Here is a 19,328-nt window from a genome sequence, read left to right as displayed (position 1 = left end):
AAGGAGAGAATGAAGATTAAGAGTTTAAGAAATAATAAAGGTTTAATATAAAGAGATTAAAACCATATGTGGAGCACAGTGTAGCTTCTCTAGCAGGTTTAGCTAATATAAAATTGTAAGTTTCTAGAAGATAGAAGAGAATGTTCAAACAAATGTAGACAGTGTTACTTAAGCAAACCTTGGAAAGATGGATGAAGAAGGGAAGGTATGGTTAGCTAGGGTAGGTTGTGTGTGGGGAGTGAGAATCTGCTGCCACGCCCACCCCAGCCAACACACGCTCAAAGCTTGACCCTAAACTCTCTACACTAGAATACAATAGTTACATAAAAAATAAAGTTGGGAGCAAAGGCTGTGGAGAAAGGGATTTGTTGAATACTGGTTAAAGCTAACAGCTTAATCTATTATATAAATTTTGCAAAACAAACACTTCTTAAAGAAAGTGAAGATGTTGAAAATATAGTCCTTTAAATAAAGGCAAGGAAGACGCCCAAACACCAAGTATTACATGAAGCCACAAGAAGGTATGAGAAAGTCTGTGAATAAGCTGTGACATTTGCCATAGCAGTGTTTGCCAGCTTCCTGGCATCCTATCATCATGGGTTTGCTAATCAACTGACAACAGCATAACCTACTGACTTAAATAACTGTCAACCATAGATGTGAGTTTAACTGCAATGCCAATTTTTACAGTCTCAAACCTAAGGTACTTGCTTAGTTATAAAGATAACTGACAAACTCCACTCCCATCTTCTGTGATTGCCAAGGAAGTTTGTTTTAATCTCTTGGATTGGACTTAGATTTGGATTTTTATTTTATTTTATTTATTTATTTGAGTGAGGGAAAGAGGCAAAGAGGCGGGAGGGTAGGAGGAAGAAAGGGAGGGAGGAAGGGAAGGAGAGTAGGTGCACCAGGGTTCCAGCCACTGCCAACAAACCCCAGATGCATGTGCCACCTTGTGCATCTGGTTTACGTAGGTCCTTGGGGAATCAAACCAAGGTTCTTTGGCTTTGCAGGCAAACACCTTAACCACTAAGCCATCTCTCCAGCCCTAGACTTGGACTTTTATATCCCTCAAAGACAGTACTCAACTGACTCCATGGCATGGCTATGTCTAGACAAGACCTCAAAGCTAGCAAGTCAGCTTCTTCAGCCTCACTAACTCCTGAGAGCCTCTCAGCCTCTCATTCATTTGACATGCAACAAAACTTTACAATAGTGAAAAGAGCCTTGAACAGTCAACAGATTAGCAAGTATACACAAATCTTTTCATAGAACCTTGTATTTTAAACAAGAAGTCTTCAGAATCAAAAACTATTAATTAGTCAAGCCAGAAAAGTCTAGGAAACCTTCACGAAGAAGAGAATACGTGCTAAAGGCATTTTAAACACACTCATTCTTGGGGAGTGGGTGGGCAGGATGTTACAACCAAGAGGCCGTCCTTCCCTGCAATGAGAGCAAGCACAAGAGCAAGGCCTGAGCCCCCAAAAGCCAAGAACCCTCTAAACAGATGGGGCGGACAGGAAGGCCAGAGTCAAGTGCTGCTTTGTATGTTTAGAGAAAGAAGCCAAATGTTTTTATCGGTGAGTTAGACAGTAACTGCACATGGAGCGAAGCAAAAAGACCAGAATGAGAGACTGTAGTAATCCACACAGGATACAGTGAGACCAGCAGCAGGAATGTAAAGGGAGAAACTGTTTGTGAGAAACACAGGAGTATCTATATAGGACATGCTGGCACTTGGAAGGTAGAGCTACGAGATCTTGAATGAGTTTGAGGCCAGCATGAGCTAAATACTGAGACTGTTTCAAACAATAAAGAATAAATAAATAATAAAATAAAAACATTTATTTTTGTATGTGTAAGGTATATGTGCACGTGTATATGCATTTGCATATGTGTGGATACACAGAAGTTGAGGTTGGGTACTTTCCTCAATCACTCTCTATTTACTAAGGCAGAGCCTCCCACTTGAACCCAGAGCTCAGTGATTTGGCTAGTCTACAGGCATGAACCACTTTCAATTTTTTTTAGATAATATATATTACTTTTGTATAATTAGGGGGAAAAAAGGTTACCATATTACCTTTCAGAATTTTTCAAGATGAAGGGAAGAATGTGATGAAAGAGTGGAAGATGATTTTACTGGGACCCACATGCTTACAGAGCATCTTATCCCTGTCTCACTACTGCTTAAAGTCTAGCACACTCTAAAACTTTAACATTAGTTTAAGAAAATACACTGGCAGAAAAGATTCTTGAAAAGAAACCCTGGAACTAATGAAAGAATACTATAATATCCAGGTAAGAAGAGAGAAAAAGGTTAGATTGCTGTGACTAAAATAAGTTGTGGGAAGCAGAATCAAAGATGATGGCATTTCTAGCTATGAAATGAGAGAATGCTGGAGCAAGCAAAGAGAGGGAATGTGACATTATTTAATAGCCATTAAAAATGTTGTAATGGTAACCAGGGAGCTTGCAGAAGAGACAGAAGACAAATAAAATTCTATGCCTACAACCAGCTCACTTCCTAAAAATACTTACACAACTCAGATACTATTTGGGGTGCTTAAAAATGTATTTAACCCAATATGAAAAAGCAACCTAGGGCTGGAGAGATGGCTTAGCGGTTAAGCACTTGCCTGTGAAGCCTAAGGACCCCGGTTTGAGGCTCGATTCCCCAGGACCCACGTTAGCCAGATGCACCAGGGGGCGCATGCATCTGGAGTTCGTTTGCAGTGGCTGGAAGCCCTGACGCGCCCATTCTCTCTATCTGTCTCTCTCTCCCTCTCTCTCTGTCACTCTCAAATAAGTAAATAAAAAAATAATAATAATTAAAAAAAATAAAAAAGCAACCCTCCCCTATCAATGTGACTTATTAACATGTCAATATAATAAAGGTTTTTACTTTTATTTATTTTTAATTGAATCTTGACTTAGCAGCAGTATTGAACTGACAGTGACAGATTACTGGCAGCTGCAAGGCAACATCCTACTTCCCATACACAAAATGACCAGTATCTCACTAACAAGAGAAAGTAGTTAAAACTGGCACTGAAGGGCTGGAGAGATGGCTTAGCGGTTAAGCACTTGCCTGTGAAGCCTAAGGACCCCGGTTCGAGGCTCACTTCCCCAGGTCCCACATTAGCCAGATGCACAAGGGGGCGCACGCGTCTGGAGTTCATTTGCAGAGGCTGGAAGCCCTGGCGTGCCCATTCTCTCTCTCTCCCTCTATCTGTCTTTCTATGTCTGTCGCTCTTAAATAAATAAATAAAAAATGAACAACAACAACAAAAAAAACTGGCACTGAATTAGAGTGTTTGCATGAAAGATGAGAATTTAGAGACAAATTCAGTAATCTTTGCTGACACAGAAAATATTTGAACTGCAGTAATATGATAAACAGCTTTGATTCCTAAATCTTGAGAGTTGAACAATAACACTAGAATTTCATAAGGACTTACCTCTTTACAAAATGTTCTAGGGACCATGATTTTCAGGATCTGCCTGAGCCTTGATAAAAATACCATGTCCAACACAGCTCGCTCTTTTTTTCCTTCTTTCTATATTTAGAGGAGAAAAAAGACCTTCTAAGAAAGATATGGCAAATGTATTAAAAATATAGAACAACAGGTTAGGGACGTGGCTCACCTATTAAAGGCACTTACTTGCATGCATACTGGCCCAGATTCAATTTCCCAGCACCCAAAAAACCTCAGATGCAGCACATGCATTTGTGATCCCAACACGCCCACAGCAATGGTAGGCAGAGCCAGAATCCAGAAGCTCACGGGCTACCAAGACTGGAGCCCATGAAGAAGAAGAAAAAGTACAAAAACCCAAGGGAGAATGTCTCAAGCAAAGCAGAGGGAGAGGACTAACACCCCAAGACTGTCCTCATACCCCCACATATATGCTGTGGCACATGACTACCCTGCCCCCCCCCCCCCACACACACACACGACACAGGCATACCAGACATATATGTGCATATGCACATACAATAAAAAAATTACAGACCCACATTCCATCTAAGCCAACACATACAGCTATTGAGATGGACACCTGCATTAGAGAGCACAGATAAGTGAGCTTCTCTTCAGATTCAAACAGCTTCCAAGAAAACAGATGCTACCTAGAAACTAAAAATGGAGCTAAACTATGATATATAAAAGAACAGCAGAACAGAACAAGTGCAAATAACAAGGGGGACAACAGGCTTAAAGTACTTGAGGAACAGCAAAATGGCCAGTGTTGATGAATCAACAAGAAAGGCTCAGTAATCAGTAAGATAAAGAAAACAACCAAGAAATGCTCAAGGTCTGAACTGAGGTCCTCAACCTTGCAAGGGAAGCACTTTACCACCTGAGGTACCACCGAGACCCATGAAAAAGTCAGGCATGGTGTCACATGCCTGTAGTGCCAGTGCTTGGAAGGCAGAAACAGGAGGATCCCCGGGGCTTGCAGGCTTGGTCTAGCCCAACCAGTGAGTTCTAGGTTCAGTGAGAAAACCTGCCTCGAAATGATGGAGTAAGCAATTGAGGAAGACACCTAAAATGACATGGCTTACACACATGCATGCACAGATGCGGATGAGCACTTATACATGCAAAGAAAAGAAAAAGAAAGAGAGAAAGAAAAGAGAAGCTCAATTTTTTCACAGTGCTGGATGGTGGAAAGCGCCTGCAGAGCGCTGACGCGCACAAGGGGCAAGCACTCCATCACTGAGCCGCACCCCAACCTAAACATATTATTCTTTTTCTTGAAGTTTTTAAAAACAGTATCACCAGGCATGGGAGCACACACCTGTAATCCCAGCACTCAGGAGGCAGAGGTAGAAGGATAGCTGTTGAGTTCAAGGCCAACCTGAGACTACACAGTGAATTCCAGGATAGCCTGAGCTAGAGCAAGACCCTACTTGGGGGTCGAAGGGAACCAGGGTCTCAGGTATCATATCCTAGGCTGGCTTCAATCTCACAGCAAGGATGATCTTAAATTTGCAATCTCTTGTCTCTGCCTTAAAATTGCTGGAATTATACATGTGTGCCATCATCATACCTGCTCCCGGCCACTTTTTTTTTCTTCTTCTTTTTTTCAATCTTGTGTTTATTTGAGAGAAAAAGAGGGAAGAAGAATGGAGGGAGGAAAGGAGTGAGGGCTTCTTGCTGCTGCAGATTTAACTCCAGGAGCATGTGCCACTTTGTGCTCCTGGCTTTACATGGGCACTAGAAAATTGAACTCAGGTCATCAAGCTTTACAAACAAGTACCTTTAGTTGCTAAGACATCTCTCAAGCCCTCCACTTCTTATCAGAAATGTTTTAAAATTTCCAGAAAAGGTTTTTCTCTGATATCAATCCAGGAAACTTCTGGATGCCTAGATTTATCATTTAGCATTTCCAATATACAATCTGCAATTTACTTGTCTTCAAAAACCCCTTACCCCATGCCGTTACTATTATAGCAAAGAAACCTAAAGTAAAAAACAGGATACTACAGACTAGGCAAGGTCAGGAGGAAAAAGAAGGTTCAGGTAAGAAAGAGCTCTGAAATTTTAGCTGAACATAAGTGAAGCCACAGCTATCAGGGAGAAGGGAGGCCAAGGGCAATGAAGCAAAAGGAGGACCACACACCAAACCTGGTGTGCAAAACACTGGCGTGTATCCTTCACAGCAAGATTCTATGGTGGGAAAACACTATGAGGGACTGGGGAAAGCTTAAGAGACACTAGTAACTAGAAACCAGCCTAAGTTTACTGAAAACAAGTCATATGAAACCATTCTAAGTCTCTCCTTTGTTAAAGATACTATGCTACTCTACTGACTATGTGTAGAATGCAAGCTCCAGAAAAGTACAGACTAATTTTATAAGTGCTATGTATCTTAAGCAAAGAAGGCATTCATGACAGGCTCAATATATATTTGCTAAAAAATTAATTTAATGGACCAAGGATCTTTCCTTGAACATTACAGTGGTCTTAAAGGAGAATTAAGACTGAGATTGGTATGGATGGATTTGTTTACAGCTGAATAAACTGGGAGAGAGAGAAAAGGGGGAGACAGAACAGGGACAGGGGCTAGGAGGGAAGGAAAGACAAGTCGTAAGAGATGCAGAAATCTAACAGGGCAATGGTTCCTCAGTTAAAAACAATTTTAGGGAAGAAAGAAGGCTTATTAAATCTGTAGTTAATCTGCTGGATTTAACATAGTAAATTTAAGAATTAGTTTCATAATTACTCTATCAGGGATAAAGACATGGCTCAGGTGGTAAAAGTGCTTGCTGGGCAAGCACGAGGACTTGAGTTCACATCCCAGCACTCACACAAAGACGGCCATGGAAGTGCATGCCTATGACCCTAGCACTGGAGAAGCAGAAGGATCCCTGGGCTTCCTGGTTAGCTTGGTAAGTTCCACATTTAGTGAGAAACCCTATCTCAAAACATAAGGTGGCAGCAAGTCCCCATGCACATGTGGGATGGAGAATACTGGAGAGGAACAGGTTACATCAATACATCCAGAAGAGAGTGCCAACTGTCTACCATGAGATGGGTCATCTCCACCTCATCTGACCAGGCCCAGAAGTCATTACAAAAAAAGCAGTGACACAAATACTGCCCTCATGGCTAGCCTGAAAAAGTAGTCCGAGGGAAACAGCAACACTCAAACCTTACCAAAACAGAGATCCAGAAACTACAGAGAAAGCAACACTAAATCAGATCTCTACCTTGCCCACAGAGGCCCAGGGAGCATCATGGAAGAGGGGGTGGAAAAACTGTTAGAGCCTCAGGGCGGGTGGGAATAGACTGAGGCACCACATTCCCACCACCCTCTCCATCCCCCCTTGTCCCTAGAGATTGACTGAGGTCTCTTGGTCCCCTCACGAATACCAATAACCCCACCACCAAACACCCTCAGCATACAGGGGGATGGAGGGGATCTAAGAATATAACCATTTTATTTTAAAAAGCAATAAGTCAGTCTTTAAAAGCATAGGGTAACCCACTTCTTTATTAGCAAATTAAAAATATAATTACAATATTTTTAAAATAAACAATTTGTTTAAAATAAAAAAATATAAGCCAAGCATGGTGGTGCACGCCTTTAATCCCAGTACTCGGGAGGCAGAGGTAGGAGGATCACTATTGAGTTCAATACCACCCTGAGACTACATAGTGAATTTCAGGTCAGCCTAAGCTAGAGTTAGATCCTACCTCGAAAAAACAAAAATAAAATAAAAAAGGTGACCAGGCTTCTGTCCTGCTAGTATGGGGCTGCTTGGTCCCTGCTACACACAGCAAGGCAGTAAGAACCAAGGAGACGAGCAACCTCTCCCACATCAGCCAGGGCGCAGGTGAAACTACAGAAGAAACTGGCAATATGTGCAAACGTGCTGCTTCAATGACAAGCCTGGCAACCAGTACCAGGGTGATAGAGACAGACACTGAAGACAATAAACATCAAAGCAGAATTCCAGAAACTGCTGAGAACTCATCATTGAAGTAAACTTACAACATACCCACCACAGCTCAGGGAATTTTGCGGAAGAGGAGGCAGAAAGACTAAAAGAGCCACAGTGTGGGAGGAACTGTCCAGAGGCATTCCCCTCGCCCCCTTACAGTGACTGACTGCTGCTCTAACATCTCATAACCCATACCCCATGAGAAATACCAGCAATCCCACTGAGGGCCCCTGTGGAACGGGAGCAGGCAGGAGGGGAATGATGGTACTCACATATGATGTGTCCATACAAAGACTCTACTTAATTAAAATAATAATAATGATGATGATGATGATGATGTGATGGTGGCAAGCAATTGAGGAAGACACTCAAAGTTGTCCTTTGGCCTCCACATGCATGCACACACATATGCACATATTCTCAGAGTCATGGACATGTGTACCCACACACAAACATGCACATATACAGGCATATCACACACACATGCAAGAAATTACTCTAACAATATAAACAGTTAAATAAAGTATCATTTACAGGGGAAAATAATAATAATATTTAAGATGTCAGATAAATCTACCATGTAACCCAAAGCTTCACACTAAGAAATATACTGGGCTGGAGAGATGGCTTAGCAGTTAAGGTGTTTGCCTGTGAAGCTAAAGGACCCAGGGTCGATTCCCCAGTACCCACGCAAGCCAGATGTACAAAGTGGCACGTGTCTAAAGTTCATTTGCAGTGGCTGGGGGGCCTGGCGCATCCATCCTCTATTCGCCTCACTCTCTCTCTTCAATAAATAAATAAATATGCCACCCAGAGAAATGAAAACATTTATCTAGTTCTGAAGGGTGATGCTAATGGTCATTATAGTATTATTCATAATAGCCAAAAATGGAATCACTGCAAATGCCCCTCATCTGATGAATGAATAAAATGTGGTACACCTATTCAATAGAACACTATTCAGCACGCACACACATACAAAGAGGCGATGAAATACTGATTCAGCAATAACATGGAGAAATTGTAAGAACATGCTGAGAGAAAAACAGACACAAACACTGCATGAACCTATTTACATGACATGCCCCAAATGGGCAAATCAGTAGAGACAAAAAGTAGAATCCCAAGTGCTAGGGATTAGGGGAGAGTGTAAGGAGGAGTGATCACTACTGAACATGGAATTTTATTGAAGAGTTGATAAATATTTTCTAAAATTTTATTGCAGTGACAGCCATTCAATTCTATGAGTGACTATTACTATAGAATGACATATCTCAATAGAACGTGTTCAAGAAACAAATAAGAACTCATGAATATGGATATAGGGTGAAGGCATGCGTCTTTAGAAATCTTCACTGTCACCTTTAGGTGATGACTTGCAATTAACTTACTGTGAAGAATAGTTAAAACTGAGTAAGTAAAAAATAGTTGGTCTATTAGCAATGCAGTGTTCATATTAAAGAATGTAATAGTTCTGACGAATTCCGTGCTGGTTAAACCATACTTGGACAACTACATTCTACTCTAAGCATAATGTCAGGGAAAAGCTAGTTAAGTCCAGCAGAATGTATACAGAATTGAAAAAATACCAAAAGTGAGACTACATGATAAATATTTAAGGGAATAAAGTTGTTTAGCATAGAAAACAATGACTCAGACAACAGAAATATTTTCAAGTAAATGTGGCTATTAGAGAAAACAGTCTTATCCTGTGTAGCAACAAGACACAATGATTATTAAGAAATTAAGAAGTCATACAGCATGGTGGTACACACTTTATTAACCAACACTGGGGAAGTTGAGGCAGGAAGATCAGGTCAAGAGTCTGGGGCCATTTTGAGTGACACAGTGATACCCTGTCTCAAAAAAAAGCTAGATGAGTGGTTAGTCTCATTATGGACTAAAAATTACAGTTATGACTGCCTTCTTAGAATAATACTCTCCACTGAATGAACAGATTCAAGTGTCTGCTATAAGATACTAGCTGGGCCTCTATTTCAAAAACAACTCGTAGGGCTGGAGAGATGGCTTAGCAGTTAAGCACTTGCCTGTGAAGCCTAAGGACCCCAGTTTGAGGCTCAATTCCCCAGGACCCACGTTAGCCAGATGCACAAGGAGGCGCACGCATCTGGAGTTCGAATTTGCAGTGGCTGGAAGCCCTGGTGCGCCCATTCTCTCCCCCCCCCCCCGCCTCTTCCTCTGTCTGTCACTCTCAAATAAATAAATATAAATAAATAAACAAAAACAACTCCTAGAATTGAAACATTTTAAAGTTCCCTTCCAATTCTAAAATTCTATGATTTGATCCTAATTCAAAATGACATAATAAAATAAATGGGGCTGAAGAGATGGCTCAGAGGTTAAGGCACTTGGAAGCCTAAGGACCCAGGTTTGATTCCCCAGTACCCACATGAAGCCAGATGCACAAGGTGCCACATGTGTTTGGAGTTCGTTGGCAATGGCTAGATGCCCTGGTGTATGCGCTCGCTCACTCTCTCTCGCTTCCCGCCCTCCCCCCCCCCCGTGTGTATCTGCCTCTCTCTCAAATAAATAATTAAATATTCAAAAATAAATGTATGACATCCCCCAAAATAAATGATGTAAATTTTTTACCTCATTGTTCTGTAACGGTGGTTTTCCACTTTTCTTACTGCAAAGGAAAAAGAGAGAGCTTTATTTTACTTGCTAAGTGTCATCATTATTAAAATTACTCTAAGATGTCAAAAGGAAAATACCAAATTTACCAAATGGGTATTTTCTTTCTCAGAATCTATACAGAAAAAGTTGCTCATTAGGAACAGACCAATTGCCTCTTTACAGGATGAGTGTCCCCTCTTGGAAACACATGTGCTCTAAAGTCTTTCAGACTTCAGAGTTCCAGAATTTTGTAATGTTTCCATGTAATTTACCAATTGAATTTCTTTAGTCTGAAAATTAAGGGTGCAAAAAGTTTCATGATTTCATATTTTCAGAGTAGGCATACTCAATCTATATTAAGTATTACAGAAAATTATCAGTAAATGTTAACTACTATTATCACGTAATAGACATCATATTTGGCCATATATATATATATATATATATATATATATATATATATATAATGTTTATTTTACAAATCCTCCAAAGGAAAAAGTAAAAATACACTTCTCCATTTTTGTGGTGTTTGTGAGCAAATGCGTACACCCCATGCACACTTGTGTGGAGGATCAAGGAAAATATTGGGTGCCCTCTTTCAATCCTCTGCCTTATTCCCTTGGGATGGTATTTCTTAATGAACCAGAAGCTTGTTTTCAATTTCGCTGGCCGTGGACCCCAGCAAACCTGTTTCTGCCATCATGTGGCCACACCCAACTTTTTGCAAAGGTGTGAGGGATCAAACTCAGGTACTTATGCTTGTACAGCAAGCGCTCTTACCCACCATGCCATCTCTCCAGGCCCTACTTCATTCCTGAATTAAAGCTTGCCCATGTGAACTGTTTTGGCTAATGGGACATTAGCAAATTCACAAACAAAGCTTGACGTGTTAACTTCTCCTTTTATAACAAATTCCTGAGAAAGAACTCAAGGGAGTCAAGATTTATTTTGCCTCAACAGTCTCAGTCACCACGGTTGGGAGAGATAACAGACACCACACATCATGGAAGTGTGAATGGCCCTTCTCCCACCCCACCCCCCCCAATTCCAGGCAGGTGCCCAGCCTACTGAGTAGCGCTGGCCACATTCAGGCCAGATCTTCTCCCCTTTCTCTTCCCTTTGTGAAACCTCTCTGGAAATGCCTCAAAGACATCCCAGAAGTGTGCTTCATTACCCTAGATGCCTCTCTATCCAGTCAAGCTGACAACTGAGATTAACCATCACACTCAAAAAAAAAATTGTACTCGAGGTCTTCCTCTGGCTGCTAGGATTTGTTCTTAGTCACATGGATTCTAGACTAGTCCTCTCAAGAATAAGAGGCCATCTGTCATTTTTATATTACAAGTGAGGAAATGGACCTGGCAAGAGTGGTAGCCCCAGGTACGTGCTCTGATTTTTAGTCCATTCAGCCTCCCTGCACAATATCACTTTCCCTTCACAGCATACTGCTCTGGTACCCTGTGCTTCTACGTAATAGGATCACATAAATTCTTGAGTGATGTGCATTTTTTTCCAACAAGATAATTTCATGAGACCACAGTTTCTCTGAAGTGGAAGCACTACCATACTTGGGATACAAAATACTCACAAATCAACACCAGTGAATGGAAGGCCGGAAAAAGCAAGTTTGGACAGAACTCAAACAGAAACAAACCCAACAAAATTATAGCGAGTCAGAAGTTCCAAAGGAGTAGCTCAGGTGTTCCCTCTAAGGGCCTGGTGAAGGTTCAGCCATTTGGTCTGCCTTTTAGGATGTAGAATTTTTATCAGAGCACTGTGTAAGATGACCTGAAACGTATTCACACCCCTGCTTTGCTCAGGTTCCATGCGTATGCTGTCCCTCCTAAGTCATGACCTGGGAGATACCTGTCTACATTACACATTCCTCAGAGGTAGGCAGTAAAATCTTATCTAAGGGGAATCTTGGTGGCACATGGTCAAGTCTACAACAGAGGTCATATATACTCAACCCTCTGTTCAATTCTGCATTGAGTTCCAACCATCTGTAAAATATAGATTTCCAGTATTAAAATATACTAGTTTATTAAACAAAAATAGAAAGACGACTACAAATCAAATGATATTTTATTTTTAAAAATGTTTACTTTTATTATTGTTTCTAATTTCCAAGTGTACTATAGGATTGTTTTAAATCCATTACAAGCTATACAACTGTTACAGAAAATGCATTTCAACACAGCAAAGAAAATAAGCAGCAGAATTAAGAAACAACATACAGAATGGGAAAAAGTATCTGCATCACTTTACATAGCAGAGGATTAACATTCAAAATGCATACCGATCTCAGAAACACAACAGCAAGAAACTAACTCAAAAAATGAGCAAAAGACCTGAAGTCATTACTCAAAGATGACCTACAAAACAGCCAATGGATACACGAATAACTGTTTGACATCTCTTAGCATCAGCAAGATACAAATTAAAACTGTAGTGAGAGGGACTGGAGAAACGGCTTAGCAGTTAAGGTGCTTGCCTACAAAGCCTAATTACCCAAGTCTGATTCCTCATTATCCACGTAAAGCCAGATGCACAGTGGTGCACACATCAGGAATTCATTTGCAGTGGTAGCAGGCCCTGGCAGGCCCATTCTCTGTCTGTCTGTCTGTCTGTCTTTGTCTGTCTGTCTGTCTGTCTCTCTCTCTCTCTCTCTCTCTCTCTCACAAACACACACACAAATACAGTACCTCCCTCCCTGCCTTCCCTTCTCCTTCCCTGTGTCTCTCTCCTCTATCTTTCTCTGCTTGCAAATAAATAAATAAAAATACTTTTAATAAACTGCAGTGAGATGTCACCTGTTGTCTATTAGGATGCTTATTAACAGAAAAGACAAAAAAATAAGAGGTGGTAAGGGTGAAGACAGGGAACTCTTGTACAGCAAGCAGAGATGTGCATGAGTATGTGAGAAGAACAATACAGATTTCTCAAAAAATTAAAAGCACAACTACCACATGATCCAGCAACTCTACTTCTAGATATATATCCAAAGGAAACAAAATCAAAATCTGGAAGAGGTACTGATGCTCAGCTTCACCACACAGTCAGCCCTCCACCACTGCAGGTTTCCACGAGTTCTTCACGTGGAGCACACATCTTGCAAGGCCTTCTCTTAGCATGCATATGTAATACACACAAAAAAATAAAATAAAATAAAATAAACAAGAAAAGAAAAGAAACAAGATTTGGTTCTATAGAAAATAAAGCACCAAATAAACTAGTATTAAAAATAAAAGCTGGGCTGGAGAGATGGCTTAGCGGTTAAGCGCTTGCCTGTGAAGCCTAAGGACCCCGGTTCAAGGCTCGATTCCCCAGGCCCCATGTTAGCCAGATGCACAGGAGGGTACATGCATCTGGAGTTCCTTTGCAGTGGCTGGAGGCCCTGGCGCGCCCATTCTCTCTCTCTCTCTATCTGCTCCTTTCTCTGTCTGTCTGTCACTCTCAAATAAATAAATAAAAATAAATTTTAAAAAAAGTAAAAGCACAAGCTAGGCATGGAAATGCACCATGATCCCAGCATTCAGGAAACTAAGTCAGGGAGTCATGAGGTCAACCAGGGAGATGTAACAGCCTGTCTCAAATAAATAAAAGAAATACAAAACTACAAGGCTAAAACATTAGATATTTTAGCAAGACTTTTCTTTAATAGTTATTTATTTGCAATCAAAGAGACAGACAGAAAGAGGAGGTAGAAACAGTATGGGCACACCAGTGCCTGTAGCCACTGCAAATGAACTCCAGACGCATGCGCCACTTTGTGCAACTGGCTTTACGGTGGAGTACTGGGGAATCGAACAAGTCTGGTTGTTAGGTTTTGCAGGCAAGTGCTTTAACCACTGAGGCATCTCTCCAGCCCATAGCAAGACTTCTCATTTCAATTTTATATAAAGAAATTTGAAAACTTGGATAAAATGGATAATTTCCTAGAAAAATATATTTTCCAAAGCTGATCACATGAGGGATCAAAAAACAAAACAAAATGAAAATCTGAGAAAGTTGTCAAAGAAATCCAGTGCCTATTGATCCCACCCCATCTCTAAGAAAAAACAAGTCAAAGGACTTACAAGGAGCAGCCGAGGGCACAGACCATCTCGTTGTTTTAGTAGTGCTCAAACACAAAGCACCCATGTTATTTCTGCTTCAAGTATCAATACTAAAACGAAAATACAGGTTGTTCTTTTCAAACCAGAACTTTCAGTTCATACCATAAAACTGTATTAACTTAAAAAATTAAAAACTTGGGCTGGAGAGATGGCTTAGCGGTTAAGCACTTGCCTGTGAAGCCTAAGGACCCCAGTTCAAGGCTCGATTCCCCAGGACCCACGTTAGCCAGATGTACAAGGAGGTGCACGCATCTGGAGTTCCTCTGCAGTGGCTGGAGGCCCTGGCATGCCCATTCTCTCTCTCTCTATCTGCCTCTTTCTCTCTACCTGTCACTCTCAAATAAATAAGTAAAAATAAACAAATAAAAAAAATTCAAACTGGAGAGATGGCCTTGATAATTAAAAGTTTAAAATAAGCATGTACATAATCACTTCCAGAACAAAACCCATGCCATAGAATCATACACAAGAACCTCAAGACCTGTGCTAGACCTCGATTCCAGGCTCATCTTCTGACTTTGGGCTCACATATTTTATGCTGAAGATACCCTAATATTACAAAACAAAAACTATATGAAATCACTAATATTTGACCATTTGCCACTGATAACATGGCAATTTCATATGCCTGCAACCAATACACTATGTTCTCTAAGTCCACTGTGTCTTTACATATCACTGCTTCTCCTTAAAAGGACTCTTCCAAGCCAGATGTCATGGCACTGAGAGGGAGTCAAAAAGCCCTCTGTGTGTGTGTGTGTGTCTGTGTGTGCGTGCACGCGCGCGCGCTTGTTAGAAAGCAAAGGGCAAAGGTTTGTAAGAGGGAACTTCTAAGTCACACAGTTGCCCTGCCCTGCTGCAGCAGAACCAGAGTGCAGCATCTGAGCCAGCCTATACAATCAGCTCTCTTGCCCTACTCCTACTCCTACTCCTACTCCTACTCCTACTCCGGAGACAGGCCCAGCCGAGACCAATCAGTTCTCTCAGGCTAACCTGAGCTTAACGGTAAAGCCCACCACAATAAGGCTATAAACAGATCCTTGCCAGGTAGACAAAATCTCCTGTTGGATTTTCATCTCTCCTGGACTTCCAAGTCCTTACTTTAGTAAGCCCCCTCCTCCCACATGGGCTCCCAACTCCTCCTGCCTGCCAGGACCTCTCCGTATTTTTCTTTTCTTTCCCTTTTCACATTTTTCCCCCCACTTCCATGTTCAACTCCCACATGGGTTCTTGGACCATGTGGGTGCTGTCCATTCCCTTTTCCTTGGCCCGTGGACTCTCCCTCATTCCCCTGACTTCCCCGAATAAATGTAATATTTTATAAACTGTCCTCTTAGTCTGTTTTATTCCAAATCTTTGCTAAAAACAAATACTAACTCAGGGTTTTGAATTTAAGGACTTTTCCTGAATCCACAAAATCCCATCACAGCACATACCTATAATTCCTGGCAGGAAGACTATGAATTCAAGGACAGCATTGGCTATCACAAGGTCGAGGCCAAGCCTGTGCTATGTAGTGAGCTCTTGTCCCCCAAAAATAAATAAACAGACAAACAAAAAGGATTCTTCTAGGTTAGGGAGCTCGCTTGGCGGGTAAAGTGCCAGCTATGCCAAGCATTAGAACCTGGGTATGGACACGGAAAGCAGATAAAGCTGGACATAGCAGCACGTCCGCAGCATGTCTAGAGCAAGGTGGGAAGGAGAGACAAGAGAATCTCGGGACACTTGTGGGCCAGCTACCCTGGCATATGAATCAGTAAACAAAGAGACCCACATCTGAAGTTGTCCTCTGACCACAACACATGAACTGTGATATGCCCACATCCACACACAATCATGTTGACGTACATGCACACACACACACACACACAGAGGGCATGTTTAAAAGGACTCTTTCTCAATCAATTTGCTTAACTTTTACTTGTCTTAAAACTCAGCACTTCTTGTACTAAAGACCAGAATGGTCCTTGCCTAAACCTGTTCTCTGGATGTAATTGTTCCCTTTCAATCTAAACACTGTGCATCTTCTGTGCCCTCTCCCTGTGCCCTCTCCACATGCCAAACAGAGCATCAGTCCCTCAGTAACACGCGCATCTTCTGTGCCCCCTCCACACGCCGAACAAGCATCAGTCCCTCAGTAACAAGGGCATCTTCTGTGCCCCCTTCACATGCAGAACAGAGTGTCGATCCCTCAGTAACATGGGCATCTTCTGTGCCCCCTCCACACGCTGAACAGTGTCAGTCCCTCAGTAACATGGGCATCTTCTGTGGCCCCTCCACACGTAGAACAGAGCATCAGTCCCTCAGTAACATGCATATCTTCTATTCCACTTCCATACACAGTAAAACACATCTACTCCTCAGTAACATGAAAGCTGAAGTCACATCTTTCAACTCTTCTCATCTTTGTATACTAAGACCTAAAACTATGCCTGGCACATGGTAGGTACTTTTGAAACTTAAACTTTTTGTTTGTTTTCTAAATTTAGTTGCAGGTTAAGACTTATGGAGTATGTTTATAAAGGGGGAAAGACTCTAAGTGACCAGATAACCATGTGGCTAACCCTGGGAGACTTACCGAGGCTTAGGGAGTAAACCAGCTGGCACAAGTAGAAGATTTAGCAACTTTCTATGACAAGCAATCTGAGGTACACAGGAATGGCAGTTTTTTACACATAGGAAATGACTTTTTAAAAGGTACCTATAATGGTTAATCACTGGTTGTCAACTTAACAGGATTTGGAATCACTATGGAAACAAATCTCTGGAAACAAAACAATGTCTTTGAGAGATCTTCTAGAGTAGTTTGACATGGGAGGGCCCTAGCTGTATGTGGCACCATTTTATGAGCTAGGATCCTAAACTGGGAAAAAATAAAAATAAAAAGGCGAAAGCAAACTGAACATGAGTATTTCTTGTTCTCTGCTTCCCACTTCCTAAGGACACACATGACTAGCTGCTTGGAGATGGACTGCAACCCCCAGCTGTAAGGCAAATTCCTCCCTCCCTCCCTACTTCCGTCCTTCCCTCCCTACCACCCTCCCTTTCTTAAATTGCTCCTGGTCAGGGATTTGCTCACAGAAATGATAAAGACTTCCACATGAAGCACAAGGTTCTCTGCTCCTTTAACTACAGTGACTATCCATCTGCTTCCTCCTAGCTCCTGGGATTTTTTTCCACTAACTTCACTGTTTAACTGATTTCAAATAAAATCAGAATTCCAGATACTTACTTGAACACAAATTACTTTCACTGACAGCTAAAGTGGATTAAAATGCACCATTCACACACAAGGAAAACTCACAAAAATTCTTAGGATATTCCCAGTTAGCATAGTCTGGATTCACTTCACCATAAGGATAAAGATCTGGACACAAAAAACAAAGGCTGCAAGTACAAGTTCATTAAAAGAAAATTCTGCTAACAAATGCCCTATTTTGCAATCCTGATGCAACCTAACAATATAATCTCATAAAGCAAACATCGTACACCCAAATTTAAGTCCCTGAATAAAAATTTGAGCTATTTATGACAAAAAGGGTTCTAAACCAAACTTGTTTTATCCTTATGGAATCCTGTCATAAATTAAATTTCATTCTTCTGAAACCTCTCAGGGGCTGCAGAGATGGCTTAGAGGTTAAGGCACTTGCCTATAAAGCCTAAGGACCCATGTTCAGCACTCCAGGTGCCATGTAAACTGGATGCAGAAGAGGACGCAAGCACAAGGTCATACATGTGGAACACATGTGGAGTGCAATTGCAGTGGCTGGAGACTCCGGTGTGCCAATTCTCTCCCCCCACACACGTCAAAATTTTTTTAAAAATTAATTCTCAGGTATAGAAATTTTCATCTTAGGAGAATAAATTTAATTTCTAAATTCCAAAAGCAGCTAAAAAATACCATGTCACAAAAACAATTATGAATGTGAAACATTGATTTTTTTTTTCAGCCACTGGAGCTATAGACTGTCTTCAAGGTACTATGTGGGTGAAAGGAGAAAAAGAAGAAAGGACCCAATAAATCTATTCAGGGAATAGTGAGGACAAGAAAAATCAGTAATGGAGCTGGAAAGATGGCTTAGCAGTTAAAGGGTTTGCCTGCAAAGCCAGAGGATCCCGGTTCGACTCTCCAGGACCCATGTAAGCCAGATGCACACAGGACACACATATCTGGACTTTGTTTACAGCGCCTAGAGGCCCTGGCATGCCCATCCCCTCCCTCCCTCCCTCCCCCCTCCCCCCCCCCTTTCTCTTCCCCCTACCACCCGCTTCTTTCTCCCTCTCAAATAAATAAATATTTTTTTAAAAAAAAGAAAAAAGTTGGGCATGGTGGTGCACGCCTTTAATCTCAGCACTCGGGAGGCAAAGGTAGGAGGATCACTGTGAGTTTGAGACCACCCTAAGACTACATAGTGAATTCCAGGTCAGCCTGGGCTAGGGTGAGACCCTACCTCAAAAAAACAAAACAAAGCTGGGCGTGGTGGTGCACGCCTTTAATTCCAGCACTCGGGAGGCAGAGGTAGGAGGATTGCCATAAGTTCAAGGCCACCCTGAGATGACAGAGTTAATTCCAGGTCAGCCTGGACCAGAGTGAGACCCTACCTCGAAAAAACAAAAAACAAACAAAACAAAACAAAACAAAATAATAATAATAATAATAATAAAAAAATAAAAAAAGAAAGAAAAGTCAGTAATGGCTAGACATATACAAGAATAAATTATACAGGATTTTAATTAACACTTTATAGTATTAAGTTTTTTTAGAATATAGAGAAAGGTAATTTCTTTTTTTTTATTAAAATCCTACTAATTTAAAATAATTTAGGAAATGCATAGTGCAATAAAAATTTGGAAACACTTTTACACTTAATAAATGTGAAGATCTTATATTCTAATGGCACTAGGTGTACAATAAAGCATTCAAAGACTAACAGGACTACAGTTCACCATCTATAGAGAAACACTTAGAGACAACTATAAACCTAGACAAGTAAAATACTGAGATCTGAGTAGGGTACTATGAAATACAAAAGAGGAGGAACTAATGTTAACTAAGGAGCAAAGAGGAAAACCTTCATTCTAGAAAAGATGTAACTGGAAAATCTAAACCAAAGGCACTC

General features: G+C 41.2%; 1 protein-coding gene across 1 annotated transcript in view; it reads right to left on the bottom strand.

Moving 5' to 3' along the window:
* Positions 1–19,328, bottom strand: part of Abcd3 (ATP binding cassette subfamily D member 3) — a 75,321-nt gene that overhangs the window by 43,172 nt on the left and 12,821 nt on the right. The window contains exons 2-3 of the mRNA XM_045138443.1: positions 10,067–10,103; positions 3,462–3,560 (exon numbers count right to left, since the gene is read on the bottom strand). Of these exons, the coding sequence (XP_044994378.1) occupies positions 3,462–3,560; positions 10,067–10,103 (136 nt within the window). The remainder of the gene's footprint in view (positions 1–3,461; positions 3,561–10,066; positions 10,104–19,328) is intronic.

This window comes from Jaculus jaculus, chromosome 19, assembly GCF_020740685.1.
Source record: "Jaculus jaculus isolate mJacJac1 chromosome 19, mJacJac1.mat.Y.cur, whole genome shotgun sequence".
Classification (NCBI taxonomy): Eukaryota; Metazoa; Chordata; class Mammalia; order Rodentia; family Dipodidae; genus Jaculus; species Jaculus jaculus.
This window is presented reverse-complemented; position numbering and strand designations above follow the sequence as displayed.